The 22,736-nt window shown below is 40.5% G+C and overlaps 1 protein-coding gene across 2 annotated transcripts in view; it reads right to left on the reverse strand.

The window, feature by feature from the left end:
* The window catches only part of FAM53A (family with sequence similarity 53 member A), a 34,679-nt gene extending 12,726 nt beyond the window's left edge, over positions 1-21,953 (reverse strand). Inside the window, exons 1-2 of one of the 2 annotated variants that reach the window (XM_057432309.1) lie at positions 21,712-21,953; positions 1,212-1,458 (exon numbers count right to left, since the gene is read on the reverse strand). In XM_057432309.1, the coding sequence (XP_057288292.1) occupies positions 1,212-1,289 (78 nt within the window). In that variant the 5' untranslated portion in view covers positions 1,290-1,458; positions 21,712-21,953. The remainder of the gene's footprint in view (positions 1-1,211; positions 1,459-21,711) is intronic. The other variant, XM_057432308.1, reaches the window with a different exon arrangement.
* Between the last annotated feature and the right edge of the window lie 783 nt (positions 21,954-22,736).

Consider the following 22,736-nt stretch of genomic DNA (forward strand, 5'->3'; position numbering starts at 1 on the left):
TAAATTAATAGAAGAATTCTAAATGGACCTGTTATAGTTGTAGAAATAAAGCCATTTGATTAATGTCTACTATTAGACTATTGAACAAAGTATTGGACCAAAGGTCAGGCACTTCACACATGAAAATTGCAGGCGCTTTTGCACAACATTCAGGATTTGCTTCACCTGGTTTGGGCTTGTGAAATAAATATGGATGCAGCCCAGCTACTTAAGTACAAGTTACAATCCAGGCAAAAACATTAAAGTAATTGAATGCACTTCAGGTTCAGTGCTTGCATTATTTACTATTTGAAAAGATAACTCAAGTTGAGCAATACTTCGGCATTTAGTCAAACTGTTCTGCCATTTGTCATTGGCAAGTCTGACCTACAGGAAGGTGCCATTACAATTAATGTCAGTGAAACAAGGCTGGTGCACTACATGAAAAATACCATCTTAGTGTTCTCAGGTGGGCATCCAAAATGAAGACTATTCTGCATGAATTAGCCTGGAGTAGGTAATGTCCCATTTCACAAGTGAGATAAGAAGAGAATAGACTTCCTAGTGTCTAAATAGCAAGCTTGAACCACACCACGGACCCACATATTAAATATGCAGAAAATAGTCCAGTAAATATTACACAACTTTTCAGAGCACCAGCCGTCCGATACTCTGGTAAAGCAAGGATCTACTAGCACCAACAACAGCCTGGTAGCTAGCAACCCAATTTTCATTCAGCTGTATTTACTGGATGACCTATTCTCCTGCTCAGTGCTGACAGTTACCTACATAGTGGCCACTGATCTTTGTAAGTAAATATTATTGTCAGATATCAATCATTAGCCTATAGGAAGTGAAGAAAACTTCACCACATACCAGTATTTGTGTTTCTGTTAGGGTAAAAGGAATTCTGAGAAGTTCTGATACCTCTCAAGTCATTAGAATATCATTTTTATGAGAAAACAGGCTTTTCACTCACTATTTAAAATGAAGCTGTAAGGTTAAAAGTTCACTAAAATAAAGCAGCATTATTTCAAGAAGGACCATACCCTAAAGTTTCACTTCCCCCCACCCCGCTCCTTATAACTCTCATCCACCTTGCAAATCAGTGCTAACTTAAATAACTGAATTCTGGCTCATCTACATTCTTGAATTTGTTATGTAGTTTTGAGTTATTTTTAACCTACTTTGCATTTCACATTTATTACAATGTTATTTTGGTAGATCCTTACCAGATTAATATTGTACGTTTTACACGTCAGATCATCCAAGCTCTGGTTCTGCAGCTTTTCTGTTATTAGTGTTACCATGGTAGTTGTTCCTTTTCCACTGCTCTCACAGAAGTGTTGGAGGCTTTTCGGTCTCTTCTTTCAATACTCATGAGCCATTTCTGGTTTGGTTTTAAGTCTTGAGATTTATGCTTCCATTTTATTGCCAAAGTTTATTTCCAGATGCTGTCAGTGTATCATGTCTGATTTTCTGTAAAATTGAGGCAAAAAAAAAGAGAAAAGTCAGAACAATTCTTGTGTACATCATAATTAGTGTTGTAATTACAGGACTCGTGTTTGGACCATTTGTTCATACAAGTACAGCACTCTGTGACCAACACTATTACCTGGCATTTCACATTATATGTCTATTCATGAAGGAATATGCCTACTGAGATTCCACTGAAGACAACTTCAGAAGGGAGATGAGAATCACACATAGTAAAGACTAGGATATTATTTGGCAGTTTCCTATATTAAACTGATTCTACCTAGGATTTTTATCTGAGGCGGAAGGAAAGACTTAAACTTTTCCTCCTTTAAACTACTACTGAAGTCTTAGTTAGGTATATGAGAACAGTGTGTGAAAGATGCAGATACCTACCATACTGTTCTGTATGTTTAACACTATATGCTATTTTAAGACATTCTACCATATTTCATCACTAAATCTTTCTTTAAAAAAAAGCTGGAGCAGTGGGTACCTCAAATGCTACATCCACTTTCCAAACCCTCAGCTACTTTCAATATACTCCCTGCGTTTTCTCTTTTGTAAAGGTTATGTAATTGCTACCTGTCAGCAAACACAAGATTTTAAACTTGTAAGCACGACAGATTACCATACACATAAAAGCATCACTGACAAAAGCTTAGATACCTTTATTCTGTGAGCAGTCAGCTAAATCAAAAGCATTGGGTTCACTGGCTGCCTCTTTCTATCCCAAACATTCTCTACATAAATTATCCTCCCTTCTCTTCCCTTAGTATCAGTAACCCTTAACTCCTGCAATATCATTCCTCACTGTCTTCTAAAAGTCTTTATTAGCTGATGGTTTTTACCACAGCAAGTGGACCTCTGTACCACCTTCAACTCCACCTCATTCTTCCAACTCTCAAGAACCACCCACCAACAAAACCACAGAACTTCAGCTTCTTCATTTTCCTTCTCCTATCACAGCATCTTTCAGGCTCACACAGTTCTCAAATTCACTTCCAGTTTCCAAAAGCAAGTCTACATTAGTGTTATTCATAATTTCTTCACAATACGTTCAGCAAACTCCTATTCCCATGACTCCACACACAGGTACTTCCAAATTTAAACAAAGCAACATGAGTCTGAAGGATGGAACACTGATGCCACTAGGCCCAGAAGTTTACTTCTGTTTGCTAGGTTTCAAAGTCTACAATAAATAGCAGATAATAACCGTAAATGAATGTTTCCATAAAATATTGTCTCTTCTACACTGCTATTTATCAGCTGTTTAAATAACCAGTAGCTGCAAGAAAAAAAAAGGTGCGAGTCCATGACCCAAGTTAAACCCATTTAAAACTAAGATATTAATAGCATTAATGGTAACATTAGATTATCTTTTAAACCTGCTGCCTTTGAGAACATCCTCAAATATGATTTTAACATGCTAACCATGCGCTATTTCACCTTCACAGGTGTCTGATACATAAAAGCCTCCCCCTGAGCCTGAGAGCTGTTTCACAGCCATAGACTATGCCCATCTTTCAGCCTCATTCTTGTATCTACTTTTACGTGCTAAACAGGATGCTTATAAGTGCTCTTCAACCACAAATAATGCTACCCAGATGCCTGGAGATTTCACTGGTCTGTTTTTACAGACTATGTCCTGTCTTTCAGGAAAGAACCCAACAACTTGAAATACCAACCACATCTTGTTCTGAAATTACATCAAGTCAAGAATCAAAAGCACTCAAATTCAATCACCTCCTGGCTGCATATACCCTTTTCAATGTAAGCATCTGCCAAAGAAAAGTGGGGATCATGCAAGTTAAGGGCAAGTGTGTGAATGGAGCAGTATTTCACAAAAACAAACCTTGTAATGTCACAGAATCATAGAATAGTTAGGGTTGGAAAGGACCTCAAGATCATTCAGTTCCAAGCCCTCTGCCATGGGCAGAGACACCTCACACTAAACCATGCCACCCAAGGCTTCATCCAACCTGGCCTTGAACACCACCAGGGATGGAGCATTCACAACCTCCCTGGGCAACCCATTCCAGTGCCTCACCACCCTTACAGTAAAGAATTTTTCCTTATATCCAATCTAAACTTCCCCTGTTTAAGTTTTAACCCATTACCCCTTGTCCTGTTCGAAACTTGGTGAAATTAAAACTAGACCCAGAAATCCAGAACAAAAGTCAAAACAAAGGCTGTGTCAGAGACAGTCCATATGCAGACTGAAAACATACTGAAGAGCTTAGTAACAGGCACAAAGACTTCCAGAGTCATTGTAAGGATTAGTATTTCCACACCTAAGAGGCTACTACCAAGAACCAGCTGAGAAGTTCAGCAGGTATTTAATTACTTTTCTGTTTGGAAGAGCCATGGATGAATTTGTTCCTTATGGGAAAAAGCAATACCAACAAAGCTACCAAAACCAAGGGAGGAACAACATTTGGTCTCTAATTAGTTAACTATAATGCAGTTATGTTTTGCTTAGCTCTTATTTTCAATGTTTAACTGAAATTTTAAGTCAGCATGATACAAGCTAGAATAAGGAGAGAACAGAAGGACATCACTCTTTAGTTAATGAACCAATAAATTCAGTTGCCTGAAAGGATAAAGGGGAGGCAAATGAAATCACAGAGGCATGGCACTTTCAGAATCAAGCTGAATAGGACAGTTATCCACATGCTGTTAGGAGACAAGACATTCTCAAGAGCCACTCTAGCTTCACTATGCTGTTGTCATTTTAAAGCTTCATTAATATATATCTGCAAGCCTTACAAGGTTTTGGCCCTCATTACCACTTAGGAGGAAGTTCCTTACACTATAGAAAACTCCTCATGATATTTTCACATTTTGGGGATTTCCGTGTTTCAAGATCCTCTGCTGTGGCATATATTTAATGTACCCTGAGACTGTAAGCTGCTTATTTTATGTACTTTTTCCACCACACTCTTTCCAGAGATGAATAAAGGCACCCACCTTTTTTCAGGCTCTCCTTATCATGCCCTTTATGCTTAACAGGCTGAATCCCTCTGAAACTGCTCAGCACTTCAAAACAAATTAGGTTTTCAGTAACAGAAACCATTTAACCATCCTTGTTACAGCAACATGGATTCCACTGAATTTGCATTTCTTCAGCTGCCTCACAGCACAGATCTTAGAACAATCAAGTTCTGCCTACCATTGCAAGTACATGCCCTGCCTTCTATACAACCTGTAAGTATACCCCAAAGACATACACCTCTGCTGTCACCAAGTCTCTACAGGTAGCAGGCTAAGCAAGGCATGCAAGTTCAAACACCAAGATACTCTGAAGCCTTAAGGTAATAATAACATCCCTTGGAGCTCCAAGTTGGATGAAGTCTTACAAGATTATGGCCATCTTTCTCTTAGCACACCATCCTTTACAGAGCCTGATTAGGGAGACGAGTGAGAAAGCTGAGCCATCCAAGAGAAACACACCTAACAAAAGACTTTGGTCGGTCTCCATCCTGGGAGAGATTTAATCTTACTAGGATCTCCTTAAGCTGGGGGTTGTAGAGGTGAGAGGAAGAGAAGCTATTTTATTGCTCAAAGGTAGACTAATGAAAAGGAACAAAATAAATGGACTAGAAAAAAAGTCAAACTCCAAACCCAAGCCAAAACTAACATTCTTCACAGCTGGAGAACGCGCTGTGATGGAATCAGTATCACCATTATCCCTGATTTAAAGTTCTGCTCTATGACACATCCTGAAGCCTGGGAAAAGCAAAGATCTATTATTCCATCTCTACAGTTCTATTAAAGAGAGGTTTCACTTCTTTAAAAGTTAAGCCACAAGTAGTAATGACTTGTAAAATCTGTGCCAAATTTAAGGGTGGAGATAGAAGAAAAGAAGTGCTTGTGTCACAAATTTTCTATCTTCTCAATGACGCCACTGGGGTTTTTTTTGGGAAGACTACTAAAAATACGGATTACCCAACCTCCCAGTCAATTAAAGGATGTCAGAGGCTCATCCAATTTGACAACCTACTTTCAAAGAGCTGAAGAGTCCTGATGAAGAACATAAAACCAATTCAAAAATCTCTTCTTGGCTCTAAGAAAGAAAGGCAGCCAGACTCATTTCCAACCCACTCCTCCTCCTCTGCATGCTGCAGGACAAAATGTTCCAGCAACAGCTCATCTCACTGGGAAAATTTACATTTGTTTGAATCACTGCTAACAATTTCTCCTCTGTTTCTGGAAGTTCCATCTTGGATAAAGACAAGATCACAAGATTTTAGATTATTTCCCCATAACACAAATGGAGGTGTTTCTTAACTATCAGAATTCCATTTATTCTACATATGGGACTAAAATGACCCAGGGAAAACACAGAAGGTTGCTCCCTCTTATCTGTTCTTTCACATCATTTCCTAGTCTTTGCTTAGAGAGTAACATGGAACCCTTATTACCAACAATCCCATAATGATGTACTTAGTCAGCTCCCAGCAGAAGAAAAGGATTAGCTAGAGTCAAAATTCCAACTCGGATAAGTAGGCCCTTTAAAATATTATCTCTGCTTCAGCAAGCCAAAGCAGCTAATAACCCCAGCAGTACTAACTCTACATCTAGATGATTTTGCTACTAGACTCTAGATGAAATACGTGTTTTCCCCTCCTGACACTTTCAGTAGCATTTCAGAATTGAAACATCACACCAAACTGATTAAGTTTTAACAGAGCATTGTCTGGCCCGTCCTAGTTATGCTTGAAGCAAGACTAAGTTGGAAGACCAGCTTTTTAGAAACTGCTAAAGTAATATTTAGTGCCATCTGAAAAAAAGCTACATAACATCTAGTTCCTTGCAATGCAAAACTCTAGTTTCCAAGTGGAAAGAGAACATTCTACTCCTAGAACGACACGTTAGGTACCACAGTGCTAAGAAGTTCACAGGGAGGCTAAGCATTCCTTGTAACATAAGGCTATTATTAATAACTTTTAGCCCAGAAAGGTTTTCGATAGCTGGCATTTAGAAAGAATTAGTTGGACTCTATCCTTTTCAGCACTAATCTGCAGAGTGGTTATTCTGCAGCCTTCCAAAATTCCACATCAAGTCTTAAAAATAAGAGATTTAATTAGAAAGTTTCCTGCAGCTAAAGAATTATCCATCAATGTTTTAGGGTATAGGTACAAGAACAGGACAGCTGTGTTTCCAGAATGTTATACTTTAGGGATCTTCTCGTAATGCACCATTAACACCTTTATTTTCTGAGGTTCTCTACAAGAAGTTTAAAACCAGTGTATTAGAACAACAGTTTCTAACCAAAAGGGACAAAGTTTCTAAGCCTCATTTGTATTCTGTTGAAATTGTTTCACAATCATCTAGCAAATCCTATTTAAATAATAGCTCCTCTCCCTGAAGAGTTCAGATGTGCCAAAATAAGGTAACTCAAGGTCACTCTCTACACATGCTAAAACTCAAAATGAAGCCAAAGTTAGTTCCAACATTTGCAATTCAGAGTTTCTTTCAAAGAGTAAAAAGAAATTTTGGGAGCTACAAAATCTCTTCACCTTCTCCATGCAGTGCTTTCATAAGCCAGTTTTTATTAGAAGAAGCCTCAATATTAGGAGGCCTTCAAGCCTAGGTTAAGGTTGCCAAAGCTCCAGCACAAAACTGCAGAAAAGGACAATACACTAGAAGGCATCCTTTATATTAACTGATTGTCACTGGAGTCAAGTTTCTTCAGATACTTCACAAGCTCCAGGAGGGACAAGCAATATCAAGAGCTCAAAACTCTTCTGAAGAACATACCTCACTTACCATGCAACAGGACTATATTTCACCATTATAAGGCTGAAAAATTACAGTTAACCTTGCTATTGCCTCCAGAGACAGACAAGAATATTAGGTCCACCTGCCTCAAATACTGGAAATTATGGAGCCCAGAATTACGCTGTTTTGAACCTAAAGCATCATCACTGTAACACCAACTGGTCACTGAGACATCTGTGACAAAGTACAAACCATTACTAAAACAAGGCTGCATCCTACACTCTTGTTTCTACTCCATCTCCCACACTTTAGATGCAGGAGCTCCTATGAGAAGGAAGCAAAACCTCAACCATCACACACAGCCTTTAGACTCCATTTTGCTTAAGATTCAACACATTTTGGCAAATTCCTTGAACAAAAGGGGAACAAACAGTACTCTGATTTTTCTGATTGAAGAAACAGACCTTGTGAGATGGATAAAAAACTGCAAGCAGAAGCACCGGAAGTCAACTAAAGAGACTTTCCTGGCTTAAGATGGTGGTTTCGTTTGCAGAACAGCCAGATGATGTGCTGGAAAGAGACTAAAGGTAATACTCTGGTGCACAGATTTCTCATACCTCAGATGCAGAACTCATCCAGCTTGGCTGAAAAACAGACAAAATAAAGAGCTAATATTGTTTCCTAAAATTTTAATTAGAAAATGGAAGATTTTACTCCATTACATGCTGAACTGTTATCTGTAATAAATACACTGTGCTCTATTTCTCAAAGTTATTTATCAGGTGGTTTGAGTTTGTTTGGTGGAAAGTCACCTTCCAGAAAGGTGAAGGAAGGGTTGAGACAGGGGATGTTAAGCCTTTTGTCACATTTTACAAAGTATATTTCTCAAAGCAACAGAAGTGCTGGAGATATAAGCTTAAGAGACTTTTTCCAGGCCATACCTAATTAAAGCAGGGAACGTATCACCACAGAAAACTAGGGCTAGGAACTCAACCCAGCCAGAGGTTAAAGCATTTACTACTGCTAGCTCATATCAGTAAGAAGTCTCACCAGTCTCCCAGGTTTAAACCTGTCTTTTACACTTGAGAAAGACTTAACATTCACATGGCAGACCAATCATCCTGCATGTTTCAAAGGATCCTTTTGTCAGACAGGACAATAGATGAGCTGTGCCTTGTGGGTTATCCTGTACAAAGATGCTTTTCCAAGATGCTTTGTTACTCAAGTTCTGTTTCCTAAAATAATCTATCACTACTTAAATGAGAGCCAAGGATTTAATTCATTCTGCTGAAGGATATTCCCATTTATGCTTGGAGTTCCATTTGAGTTAGCCATCAGCATTGGCCTGTGACCAGCCATCTCCCTGCAATGTGCCATTTGGACTCTTTTTCCTCCTCAGCAATCTTGCAGAAAGCACAAGACTACAACATAGTGTTGAGGAACAAGAAGCCTGGTCTACTGAGGCTTTTATATATGAACTCCAAACGCCTTGCCTCTGCGTAATTATGAACTAAATGTGCTAACCACCATCACTTAAAGAACATGGCAGCTGAAACTAAGAATTACTGCCTGTTTGAGTAGCTCAGAACAAAACCTAGTGGGCAATCACCAGTTTTACAGTATTACTGCAACATTCAGCCTGTGATATTACTGAAAGCTCACAGCTCAGGTCCTACATGAATTATTTCCACCTCCACATACTGTTTTTATAAATGTTCTATTTAAAAATCAATGGAAGTGTTTATTTAGTACAAAAAGCCTCCAACAAGATACAAAACTTAGACTCATAAATAGTAATTTATACCGAGAATATCAGTGTTTGAAGAAATACACATACCACCAACTTAAGCCCACCATGCTCCCACTAAAGCAAGTGATACAGATTATACAAGACCCACAAGATCTTATTTTACTCTAAGGCTTGTGAAGAAAAGATACAGATGAAGATTAACAGGCCCTACAACAAAGATATTTGCTTCACTCCATTATAGAAGAAAAGCCAGTGGAAAAAAGCAGTATCACCTACTTTCTCTTAAGTGTTTGCCTTTAAAAATGAGCAGAGTCAAACAAGCACATATGTGCTTTAAAAGTACTCAGACCTGAACAAACATGTAGCACTGCCCTTAACTTGTATGGCAGTGTCAATGATGATTACTCCACACATCCTGCTCCCCCCCCATGACAGACTGAAATAATATCAGTATTAACGTACCGTTCGATTACCAAACCCTACGTGCTTGGAGCTGAGGTATTACACAAATCTCTTCCATACATCCTGCTCCCAAAAAACACACAGCTAATAAACCTCCTCCTATTTGCCTTCAGGTTCATTCTGAAGGGTTTCAGACATCTGGTTGGCTTGTTTAAAATAAAAAGCCCAAGGAGTAGGTTTGTTTTTATGATCCCAAGTGTGAAATGTTCTTGCTGGAGGCCTCAGGCTGGGTGAAAAACACTTGTGTTAAGATGCTACTTCATGGCATTTCAGGGATCTAATGAGCTATATAATCTGCACGCAGGGAAGTCTCCCTCACATTAGCTTGCATACAGCTATGGAAATTAAAAACAAGAAACCTATAGTCCAAATATTTCTCAGTAAATAGTACAGCTGGTGAACTGCAGAGCCTGCTAAATTTAGAACTCAAGTGCTTAGCAGTACTCTGTAAATATCTATACAGCTCAATGCTTACAGTAACATGAAATGCACTTATCCCTGAGCCTTGCCATCCTAATTCATACTACGAGTAGTATTTCCCCTCTCATGACAAAGTCCTATGCCCAATTTAGCAGCACAAGAGATGTTTCAGTCTCTGAAAACTGAACTCTCCCAGATATCATCGTGCAACTGTAATGAATGAACAAAGGTAAGTGCACATCCTTATTTTATCAGTTTATGACAAATAAACTGCTTACATATTTTCATATAAACCCCAGAAGTCTAAGAAAGCAAATTGCAGGAAGAACTACACAAGAATAAAGCTCCACGCAGGCTTGCATCCAGTAGTTCAAGCTGTCTGCTATATTACCCATCTTGAAAGAACATGGAAATGCACTAAACAGATATGAGGTATGGTGCGTAACAGACAACCAAGTTCCCTCTCAAATTTGCTCCCAATCATGGCTGACCATCTGTAATTTATTACTCAAGAAGCTCAAATTCATCTGGCAGAAACACCACCTCAAGCAGACTGAAAGACCAAGTTTTACAGCCACCGTCTAGTTACACAATCCATTATAATTAAGAGGGGGAAGAGCCTAAATATCACACAGCTTTCAAGTAGCAAGAATGTTCTCTAACTTTGAGGTCTCAGATCACACTAGAAATACCAAAACTGAGTGACAGCTTCAAGAATTTGCTGCTGCTCCTTGCTTTGCAGTAAACTACGGTTCATACCAACTTTGTTGTTATCCAACTTCTGTTTTGCACATCACATGAGTTTTTGAAGTCTCTAAAGATCTGCACTATGTATATATGCTCTACTACACATGAACCCTCAGGACAGCCCACAAGCACTACAAGTATGAGCAGACCACAAATTGAAGTCCATTAAAATAATGGAATGAACCACAAAGACAAAAGCAGTATGTGTCAATATTGTGTGCTTTCAGCATTCGATTCAGATATTACTTCAAGTGTCACCAGGGACATCCCTCTTGCCAGACTGATTAAGGTACTTCAATAAAAATTACTTCAGTTGAGCCATGCAGCTCTTACTAGTTCACTAGACCATTCCAAAAGCAAGACAATGACTTTGTCTGTGCATTCAGCCTTCCACAGCACAGTGAACAGCTGGATTCAGGAAACACTGCACTAGAGGTCAAGACAAATCAAGGGGTACAACTGCAGTAGGTATTTAGTAAAAGCATTTATAACTACATGTACTAAAAGAAATCTCAGGAGACAAAGTTACACTATGTAAGAGCTGACTACATAAAGCAGAAAAAAAAAACCCAACAGTGAACTTAACTATATCAGTGTGATCGGTTTTCTTTGAATACTGAAAGATCACCCTCTGCCTGATGGAAAAGCTCAGTATTTTCACTGTGTACTACCTCAACACTATCAGATATTTAATGAAAAGTCATTAATTCTGCAAGCATGTTCTATGGAAGGATTCACAGAAGTCACTAGGAGTTCAAATTGTGAGGTTTATGCAGAAGCCTTAAAGCAAAACCATGCCTCTGTATGTGATGGAAATAGGCACAAGGTGCCTATCAGTACAAAAGTATTACAGACCACACTTCAGTCGGTATAGGGTAGAACAACTCACTTTCATTTAAGCACAAAAACGCCAGGAGAAAAATCAAAGCTGAGGAGGAAGAAGAGCTCCTGGTTTTGATCTTCATTGATTGGGTCAGAAATTTAGCAGCTTTAAATGGTGGCAGGTAAGTCACTTGACCAGCAAGTCAAGCACATAACATCTGCAGACAACAGTGTAAGAGATGACACAACCATGAGGACCAGGAATGGAAATGTTTCCTCCCACTTGGGCAGTTACCTTTACAGATGACTGCATTCTAACAAGATCAACTTCTGCTAACCAAGCTGAAGGACAAAACAGTAAAGATTTACCTGATAAAGTCAACAATAAAAGAGGCAACCGTGTCCTTTCAGATCTTCACCTGAAAACTCTTAATCTTTCAAATGATCGTTTGATACTGTTTAAAAGTGTGCTTTTATCTAACATACTTGAAAATAAGCCTCTGAAATTACATCTGGGTTTCTGGCATCTTCACTCATGCAAAGGTTAAGCATACTACAGTCTGCATAAAGCAGCAACACCTTTTCTGCTGAATATTTGGAACATCAAACCACTGAACTGGGGGAAGTGTCCGGCTAAGCACCTGGACCCAAGGAGATCTGGAGTAATAAACAAGCTTTTGATAGCTGCAAACTTTTCTGCAGGTGCAAGAGGCTACAGCTTGGCTCAGTTTTTGCAATTAGTTCAATAACTGGTTCAGAATTTATAAATAGGTTTGGTTTTATTTGATTCCCTGAGATCTTGAGTTCAGCTAAAGAAGGGTTAAGGGAAAGGAAGGTCCCCCCAAACCACTTACAAAGTTCAAGACTATGTATTTTAACAAGACTATAAAGTTCAGTCTAAAAATACACAGTATATTGGAATTGGTTACTAAAATTTGAGCACTCAATACAGACAAGCCTCTCAAAATTAAGTATTAACCCACTTTCAAAGAGCCCTTCTGAACACACTTGCCCCATTGTAGTTTCCACAGCCAAGCTTGCCTAGCAGCACCACTGATAGCAGGATGTATCCAACTAGACAAGCCTTTAAAAAGCATCCTACCAATAAAATCCCCATTTCTGTTAATTATTATGAGCTTGGAACAGCCCAAATATCTAACCTGAGGGCAGGGATGGGGATATGCCTTGCTGTAAAAGTGAGTACTCAAACACTGCACGCAACAAGCATGGCATTAATCCCCACTTTACCCACACCCTCAGTCCATGCCAGCCACCACCTCTGCAAGGTTACTATAAGGGATACTTCTAGTCATACTATTCCACAGCAAAAATCAAAGGGTTTGGGTAGCATTATGAAGCTACCTATATCTTATGCAAATATAATTTGAAAAGCCCTTTTACTTCTTTATAACATTAAAAAGAAGCAACCATGCTTTATCTTGTGTATCAAAAACCAAACAAGTATTAACATTCTAAAGAGCACTCAATACACATTTCACCATCCACATTGCCTTTAACTTCTCAGCACAAGGAGATGCTGCCTTAGTTTTAACCCACCATATGATGCCAAAAATGTGATTACTGAAGTAACCTCAGCTAACAAACATTCAAAATCTTTGGAGAAGGATTACTGGACTTTCTAAACCTCTGCTCAAAAGATGGCAGTATGATTTTAAAGGACAGATGTCTCCTTAGAGCACACAGTGGAAATAATGGTTAGAAGATAAATTATTCCAACTCATGGCCAACTGCATCAAAACTTTAACTACACTCAAATATATCTGTGTGATGAGAATAAACTGCTACACATGCAGGGACTACAAACAGGGCAATGATTAGAGAAAGAGTAAGGAAATTACTGTCAGGGGAAGATGCAAAGTGGTTTGAAAGTTCATAGGGAGAGATGCTGGAGAAGCGATAATGAAGAGTATTTACAGAACTGCAAACACCACCAGAGACAGGGCTCAGAGTAACCCATTTCCGTAAGTGCAAGATTCATCATGTGAATCAAGTTCACCAGGGGAAGATACCATGAGAACTAACATTTCAAAGGCAAAGCGTTGCACCCATAGAGATGTCAATACTTCAAACACAAATCCAAGAGAAGTACCCTAAAGAAAAGTTAGGTCCAAACAGCAGGGCTTATACAATGCTTAGCTTGCCACATTAAGAGAAGTTTTGTCTCAAGAATGGAGAACTTCACTCCAACTACTGGTGACTTCAGAGTCACTCTTAACACCTACAGTTATTTGCAAGGTACCAGAGTTAGGCTGTCATGAGGTGAACAGGCCAGGTTTCGGACATCAGTTCCTGAACCTAGGCCTGCCTTCATTCCATGTCCGTCCTCAGAAAAAGGTCAAAATTCATATGACTGGTTTCCAACTCTTCACATTCCAGTAGAATCCCAGGGGAAGAACAGGGACCCTTTGTGAGAGCACTAAAAGACAACAAGCAGGTGAGCAGCACCCATCAGGGTCAGCTTTACCGCAGTGCAAGAGGGTTTCAGAGAGAATCTACTGAGGTCCTACACCTTGATTTAAAGGTTTCTGCTGCAGGAACGCAAGCAAAGGCTTTATAGTGAATGCAATACTTGGTGGATAACCATACCCAGAGAGCACTTAACAGTGGTACGTAGAAGAACACACTAAACTGGAACCCAGCTCAGTTCACCAATGTGTTTCTCATCATCTGTTGCTGGCAGAGCAGGCTTGTTACAAGTAAGAGAAAGGCAAGAACTGCAGGACAGCATTACAACTCTGCATAACTTGACAAATTCAAGAGCTGTACTGCAAGAAATAAGATAATTTGGTTCCAAATTCACTCCAGCAGGATTTATCAAGGAAACAGGAAGGTGAGTTCTTTACAAGAAAGCTGTGGGCTAGGCTGGATCAAGCAGCTGACCTTGAAACAAGTGTTAAGCTGTTGTAAGAAAGTCAAATGTATGGGGATGCATAAACACGAATATCAGCTCCAAAGCACACAAAACAGTCTTTTTCACTCCCCTCAGCACAGGAAAGCCTCAGCTGTAGGACAAAGTTGGGCTTTAAGCACCACACTCAAAGACCAATGTGAACTAACTTAAGAATGATTAGAGCTGAAAAAACATGACCTCTTGGGAAGAACTGAATACACTAGTTTTATTTAGGCCAGAAGTATTAGAAGGCTGCAGGGTACAGGGCAAGACACAAGGAAACAGGAACGTGACAAAGACCACTTTAAGCATTTGTAAGAGATTACTACAGGGGAAAGAACAGCTACATATCATGTACAGGGAATTAGGCAATAGGCTTGACCTGCAGTAAGGAAGATGTCTAGTTCCATATTCAGAACTAGTTTTAATGCCGAGTACAACAAAGCACTGGACTGAGGATGAAATAGAGCTACTCAAGCTCCTTTTACGAATCACAGATATGCCACACTGGTACGGGGCAGAGGACTCTCACAACCAGCCTACACCTTTTCCAGCCTTTTTTTAAAGCAACTCCCTCAATTTCAAGCCACTGTAATGTCTTTGCTTACCCTCCTATGGTGTATATTTAGTTTCAGTGAGCTAGAAGTTACTGTTCTGATTTTTCAAATTATAACTTCAGGATTTGCACATTCAGGTTATTTGCTATACACCAAAAGGTAACTTGCACCCACCTCATGCTTTCTTCACACAGAAATAAACCAACTCCAACCATCTCCCATGGCAGCATGCAAACCTCAGCAGTACTGCAGTAACCTATCTTTTTCCTGACCAACAGAAACCAGAAGCCGATTATTTCAGAAGGACATGCAAGCTTGGCCTTCTATCAACCTAGAACAGTGATGAAATAGCTTTCATTGATGTGGTGTCACTAAGCACCCTCACACAAACATTTGCACCTCACCTTTTACAACTGTAGCCTTAGGCTTGGTTAGGCTTCTTGAGGATGGAAAATGTTGCAGCAAACCAAATACTCTAAAGTAAAAACTAAGATATGCAGGATTTTACAGATAGGGAATTGAAGCAGACAGTGTTAGTCACAGTCAGAGGATGCCTGTGCCTGAGATAAGCTACATGTTTAAATGTAAACTTCAAATTCTAAAGTCACCAAAGAGACAGAATTAACTCACGAGAGCTCAAGCAGAGACAGAACATTTAAGAGGCATAAACCAAAGACAAAATACTATCTTTTTTCATCCTCTGTAATAGTGTTGATACTACAAGTATTCGTCTGCTTTGTTCAAATGACATCCTTCCAATTTGTGAAACATGAAAATGAGAGCAGCAGCAGTCCTCCAGAAGCTCAGCAATTCCTTATCCAAATACTGAACTGGACAGGTCTGGTCAGAATGGAGTCCTACAGTGGAAGGGGATGAGGTGAGCAAGCACATACATAGCCAGGCTTAAGTAGACTGCCATACATACTGACAAGTGAATAGGCCAAGCTCCACATGTGCTCCAGAGCCAGCGGTATCTTCTTAACCAGCACCTCTGTTATTCTGTCTTAAACTTCTCTCAGCCCCTTACAGCAGGCAACAGCATTTCAGCATAGCCTCCAAGTTACTCATGCTTCTCAATTCTTCATTTCAACTTTGTTAATCTGTTTCATCACTTGTAAAACGTGAAAAGACAACGTACTAGGTACCTACTCCTCTCCCTTTACCCACTAGAATATATAGATACACCATATTTTATTCAAGTAAGCAGTTATTGAATGCTGTTTTCATTACTCCTCCTCACTTACTAAATACTGCATCAGGAGCACAGCAGTAGTCTTGAGGCATGCTTACACACCACCTACACTCCATTACAAATAGGACATAATGACTGAATTATTTGCCACTACTATCAGTATGGGATAATTGAGCAAAAAGGTTCCTTTTTTTAAAACTAGGACTGTAATTGTCACTTCATCAAAAAAACATGCAGCCATACAAATAGATGCTAGGTACCTAAATAGAGACCATCACTTATAAAATAAGTCACAGTCTGTAGAACAGAAGTATGTTATGAAAACAAAGTTGGTTCATATGACAACACAAAAACCACCCACAACCTCAGTGGCCATCTACATGTCAACTAAGAAATGCTGTTCTGCAAGAGACAGAATCCAGCAGATCCAGACCCATCCAGCCTCAAGCATGTTTCCACAACTCTGTTGATTCATAATCCACATCACACCTGAAGCTCCAAACTTCAACCTTCCATATTCCACATGCTACTTTTGGACTGTGGAAGTTGATAAAGCAACAGGGCTTGAGAGACCCAAGTGACACACAACTTTTGTCACTTGTATACTTCCTCATATATGAAGAATTTCCATCCATCTAAAGCCAAAAGAGGTCAAGTCACCAGAAATCCCTGGAGAAGGACAGAAAAATGCATTTTTCAGTGTGAAAGCACTGAGACTTAAAGGAAGCAGTACCTTTAAAACAAGAATTTTCCCTTTAAACTAGGAAGGGTAGGATAAAGGACACATTACACTGTATCCAGTAGTAACTGCATGAAATGGAGGAATACTTTACTAGGACAAAATCTAAAGCCACAATTAAGAAAGTGAAACATAATACATAGGCGTAGCACTGAAGGAATGATTTAGTGCCACTGACAACACCACTAACTGCGCAGAGCAAAAGCTAAACATGCTGCAATAATAATCTGATTCCCAATTAGGTTAAAAAACACATTTACCCTACAAATTAAAAAACCTCCCAAACCCCTCAAAGGCATTAATGCTGTTCACAATGTTATTTGAGATGCAAATTGGAGACCTAAAGTTAACATAACATCAGCAGAAGTTCCTATTATTCCCATTCATGGCTCAAGGGAAGGTGACAGTAGAAATGAAACCTCAGCCTTGTTGTATGGGGTCTTATTAGGACAGCAAAGGTTCTTTTCCTTCATTTTTAAAGTTAACCCACTTTAACTTTGGCGTGGAAATTACCATATTATAAACATGATCTTTCATAAACCCAGAAAGACTTAAGTGCATTAACAAATAAACAACAAGCCAGCAGCCAAAGCTGTTTGGATGAGGGGGGTGTTAAGGAGAAAAGTATTCTTCAGGATAAAGGAATTCAGATCCCATCTTTCAGCATCACAGATCTCAGCGTAAAGTACAAAAGTAAAGGTAAAGTGGTGCAGCAGTTATTTCTTTGGCTACCTCCTGTACCAGCTCAGTTCAAATTCTAAAGCTCAGCAAGTGCAGAAATGGGTTTCTTCCATCTCAAATACCTTTCCCACACTGACATTTAGGTCTTAGTATACTGAGTCAGCTTTGTAAATGACATTTCTCATGACAGCTCCAGGCAAAATTTTGTTCGATTTCACACTCTTAGCTCTATCTGTACAGACTTACACACACTGAAGAACTGCCATCACTGGCACTGTATGTCCAAAGCTCCAGGCCTGCAATTCGACATATCATTGACGGTAGTCTTCCCTGTACTTTACTAGTTTAATTTTCCTAGGAACTTAAAACAATGTTGTCATACCAAATTCAGAGCAACGATGCTAACATTAGGCAACTGGAACCTTTGATCTTGCTGTTAACAGCAAAACATAACTGATGGCCTGCATTTCACTAAAATATAATCAAGTTCAAACAGGGGAAAGACAATTATATTAGTTTTGATTTTATTACTAAGTTTCCTAATTGAAACATTTCATATTTTCTAAAGCATGACATTCAACTCCCTGCTTAAAAAACAGTGCTGTCAGTAACCTGAGAGCCATAACCCAGATAATGTGTTTAGTAACAACTCTGCCTACTTCCTCCCTGCAACCTGAAAATCAGCAGAAACATGGCCTTCAGAAGTTATTTGTGCCCACTACAAAGCATCAGAAGTTAGCTGAGGAGTTTCCTGCCAGCTTGTGGATGTCATTACTTCCCAAGCAGATCAGGCAAAACAGCACAAAATGTAGAAACGGCGATATAAAAGAGTTAACATAGGTTTTTCTATACTTAACAGTACTGCAATATCCAGCTGGTTCATCACAGGAAAATTTGTATAACAGCTTAGAAAGGAGTTAAAAATATCCTTCCTTCCCCCCCCCCCCTCCTTTTTTTTAGGCCTCCTTTTGTTAGGGAAAGAAAATCCTTAAAGAAACCTATGTTCTGAAAATGTCTCTATCCCCAAACCAAGTTTATGGTTAAAAGAAACCAACAATGCACAGTTGTTTCTTTTTTATAGAGACTCTCATCACTGGATTGCAATACTTCACTGTTAAGATCTTGTTAACCACACAACCTTTATGACAAAAAAACAGGTTGTCAACATAAATGGCTACCTCTTAGGTATACAAAGTCGACAGATTAAAACCTACCCACCAAGAAAGTCTGAGCCACTATACCGAGTTTAAGTAGCTATTTTTCTAGCCATGAATTTCTTCCCTAGAATTAATGAACCTTCTGCTCATTAACCCTTCCTTAGGAACACTCATAAAGCCCTTCACAGGTTGATGTGTGTAGTTTCACAACCACCACCACCCCCTGGAAGCTTACGTTACTTAGCATATCTAGAATAAAAGTTACAACTACCACCTCAACAGGCAAGAACCTCTTACATTTTGAAACATTATGGTAGAACATGTAAGTTTATATGTAAATTAAGACTAACTATGAACATTCATCTGCAAGATTATTCTTGCATGAATATCAGATGTCAAGAATGCAGTCATCTAAAAATAGCCCAAGAAGTTTATTTTATAAAAGTAAAAATTCAAGTTTAAAGCAAGCAAACTTTTATCTAAAAAAGAAAGAACAATACTCATGGTCTTGCAAGGGAAAGGGAAATTCACTGTTGCCAAAAGGCAACAGTTCTGTTTATATTATGACCATCAAAATGCACAAAAAAAGAAATGTAAAGTATAATATAAATACTGAAATTCTCCACTAAAGGTTCAACAAGACTTTTCACTAGCATTTAAGAAAACTCAAATCAGAACCACAAAGGATAAATTCTTAGAAGAAAACTCAAAACCAGCATCAATAAAGTGCAGGAACAAGGAAAGAAAGAATTGTGTTTGTAAAGTTTTAAGTACACCATGTTTCTAAAAGGAATAATCTATCAAACCACAGGAGGTGACTAGAACTGCCATCATCACTGCTCACACAAAGGAATGTGGATTGGGGGAGGCAACAGGGGAAGGGGGAGAAAAAAACGGGAAGGGAAAAGGAGAAGGAACTGAAAAAGGGAGCTACAGTAATGGCTACCAGACCCTCAAGGAATTCCTATAGGAAAGAATAAATCCTTCATGCTTGTTTTAAATAAAGCAATCCCTGCAATAAGTTGCAGTCATCTTTGTGAGGTTAAGCTTTCAGTTTATCTGCACACCATATTCTCATAAAATAGTTTTATGCCTATACTAAACTTCCAAAGCTTAACATGATGGTTGCAAATACAAGTAATATTTCTCCTTTCAGCCTCCTCACTCTTCCATATCATAGTACCCTGCAGGAAAAAAAAACAGCTTTTTATGAGGAAGTCGGGCAGTTTAACTACAGCAAACTTAAAATATACACCTCTGCAATTATTTAATCAACTTTAATTCTCTAGTTAAGGAGATAATAACTGTGGGTTACACACTGGCAGGTAAAGGCCACTAGAGGACAGCCAGATTTCCACAGCATGGAACATCCTGAAAGGATATCATTAGTGGGATGATCCTGCAGATAAGTATTTTAAGTCTGCGTGGAATAGGCAGCATGTACTTCCGTATGATAACGACTAGCATCTTATTACTGCCAAAAAACCACCTCAGGATGATTAAAAATAACGGACAGATTAATATGAATAGTATTTTCCATAAATTCAAAGGGAACAAATAGTAAGCCCATTTTCTAGTTAGGAGCTCCACCAGCTTATGCATAAGCTGAACTACTTCAAATGTATGTTTTAGCTCCCTACACACGGTAGTCGCTAAGTGCAATTCTTCCAGGGATTTTTCGGAAGCATGATAATTGTAAAGATACAAGCTCTTTGGGCTTAATCATGTACCTTGCATCTCCAATAAAACACAGATAAAGTCACATGCTTTGTTAGGAAAGTTCCTGCAGTTCAGCAAACGTACTCCACATTTCATAAGCCCGACTTGAGGCAAACAGACAATTCACAATTAAAACACATCCAGAAACATTTCAGCTTGCCACAAGAACACACAAACTTACTCGTTCTCGCCAAAAATGGCTTTGACAAAAATATTTCCTAGCAGCCAGGCATATGAATGGGAGGCAATGTAACCGTAAAGGCTGTAATAACTGTTCTCAGGAGCTAATTTTAATGTAAGCACAGTGAACCAGAAAATAGATTTGACCAGCTGGCTCAACTCATCCCGAGGCCTAGAACTCGGCATGCACGTTAAGAGCCAGTGTCTTATCTGGTCTTAATCACAGAGCCACCCTCAACCTGAAAGTTACAAAGCACTAATTGCTGCTTTCTGAAGGACTCTGACTCGATAGATCTTTTACCTAAAGAGAAAACGTCTCAACTTTCAGATCCCTGCCAGGAGAGTTCAGATAACGGATGCAATGCTAAAGCAGAGGATCATCTGCGGCGGGCAGCCTCTGTCTCACAAGACCTAAAGCAACCTCCTTAAACAGCTTCCGAATTTCAAGTACACGTTTCTCTTCAGCCTTCACACAGACAAGTAGACATTTAATAAGCCAAATGATCAGAACAAAGCCATGTTACTGCCCTCAGAAAAGCCAGAATAACACAAAGAGCCTATTCACTTGCCGATCTCGGACTTTTGAGCCCAGTCGGTCGTTACATTTACAAGCCATAAATTAGAAATCAACTTTCCTATTGCCGAGGGAGGGGAAGGAAGAGAATAATCGCCGTTTTCACGCAGGAATCATTGTGGAAGGCAGCTATTGTGGAGAAACATGCACCTATTCTGAAGTAACTCTATCCTTGAGCAACAGCGGGGGGGAGAATCGCCTCAAAACCCCCGGGGTACGTGCCTACAGGCATGTGTCTCGCAAGGCAGCGGCACAAAGGAATGCCCGAGCCCGGCCGGGCCCGGGCTCCTTCCCTTCTCCTTCCCTCCCGCTGAGGCAGGCCGGGGCCCTCACCCAGAGCAGCCCCGCCGCCCGTTGGGAAGGAGGCACGGCCTCCCCGCCACCCTCATTCACACCCGGAGACCAGTAATTAATACTAATAAGTTGGTTTTCGGAGGGCTTGAGTGTCTCTCCTGCCAGGGCTGCAGGCAGCCGCCGTTTAGCTTCCCCACGAAGCGTTCAGCTAACAGCACGGCGAAACGCAGCCAGCCTTTACCCCCTGCCGCGACGGAGAAGCGCGGCCCCCGGCTTCAGCACCGACCATAGCCATTATGAATATAAAGCTGATGCCTATGTATCTACCTATGCAATTACGGAGATGAGCAGCCTGCAGCTCTGCGGCAGCACCAGGCTGCCGCCGCGGGGAAGGGCTCCACCGGCGCCTCACCCCCACCCCGCAGGGACCCCCCCGGAGCAGCAGCCCCCCGGTAGCGGTCACTCCGCCACCCGCAGAGAGCTGTCTGGTTCCCGCAGCCACACGGGCTCGGGGAAGGGGTCCGGGCCTGGCCGGCCGCGCTCCGCCCGGCACTGCCTCGAGGCCGCCGGTCACATCAACAGCGGTTACCTGTCGGCTGCGCTCGCCCTGCACCGGCGGGCGCTGACCCCACGGCCTCCCCCGTCCCTCCCGCAGCCATGTTAGTTTGGGCTTTGTCAGGCTGCAGGAGACCTCCATCAGGCCCTAGCTTGGCGCTGTAGGTTGCACCCCGCTTGGCAACGCTGGCAGAGCCTCTATGAAGGCTGAGGTACGGGGTTGTGTCAGTCCCAGAGGGAGCAGGAATGGCGCCTTGGGCTTCCCCCTGACCCCCTGGCCATGGCTTGTACTAGCCAACTCATGTTGCTTTCCCCATAGCTGGTTCTTCCCAGGTTCCTGCGCTGGTAGGCGGCTCTGTGTAACGGTGTGGTTACACTGCCCTCTGCTTGCCTGCTCCGTGCTTCCCTCAGCTGGCAGCTTCCAGGGCGACTTGCTGCAAATACCTCAGCTTTCTCATCCCGAAGGGGTCCCACATGGAACCGAACTGGTGCGGTTTCTCTTGTCTCTTAAAATGGAGGCAACAAAGAAAACCCGACATCTGCTTCTTTCTGTGCAACGAATGTTCCTATGGGAGTTTTTCAGAAGCAGTTATGAGTCAGCCGTAGTGAGGAAGTGGGATGTGTTTGGACAACAATTACATTGTACACTTGTCAGGGCAGAGGCTGCTTTATGTGGGTGCATAATCCTTAACATCATGAGAAACCAAACCCTGATTTACTGTTGCCTACGGGCCTAACATTACTGAGGTACAGGTATTTTTTATTAATGGCAACTATTAGTGAGCTCTTCTCATCCC

The sequence above is a fragment of the Pezoporus wallicus genome, unplaced genomic scaffold, assembly GCF_028554395.1.
Source record: "Pezoporus wallicus isolate ANWC-B61680 ecotype Strahan unplaced genomic scaffold, APGP_CSIRO_Pwel_v1 contig_8490, whole genome shotgun sequence".
Classification (NCBI taxonomy): domain Eukaryota; kingdom Metazoa; phylum Chordata; class Aves; order Psittaciformes; family Psittacidae; genus Pezoporus; species Pezoporus wallicus.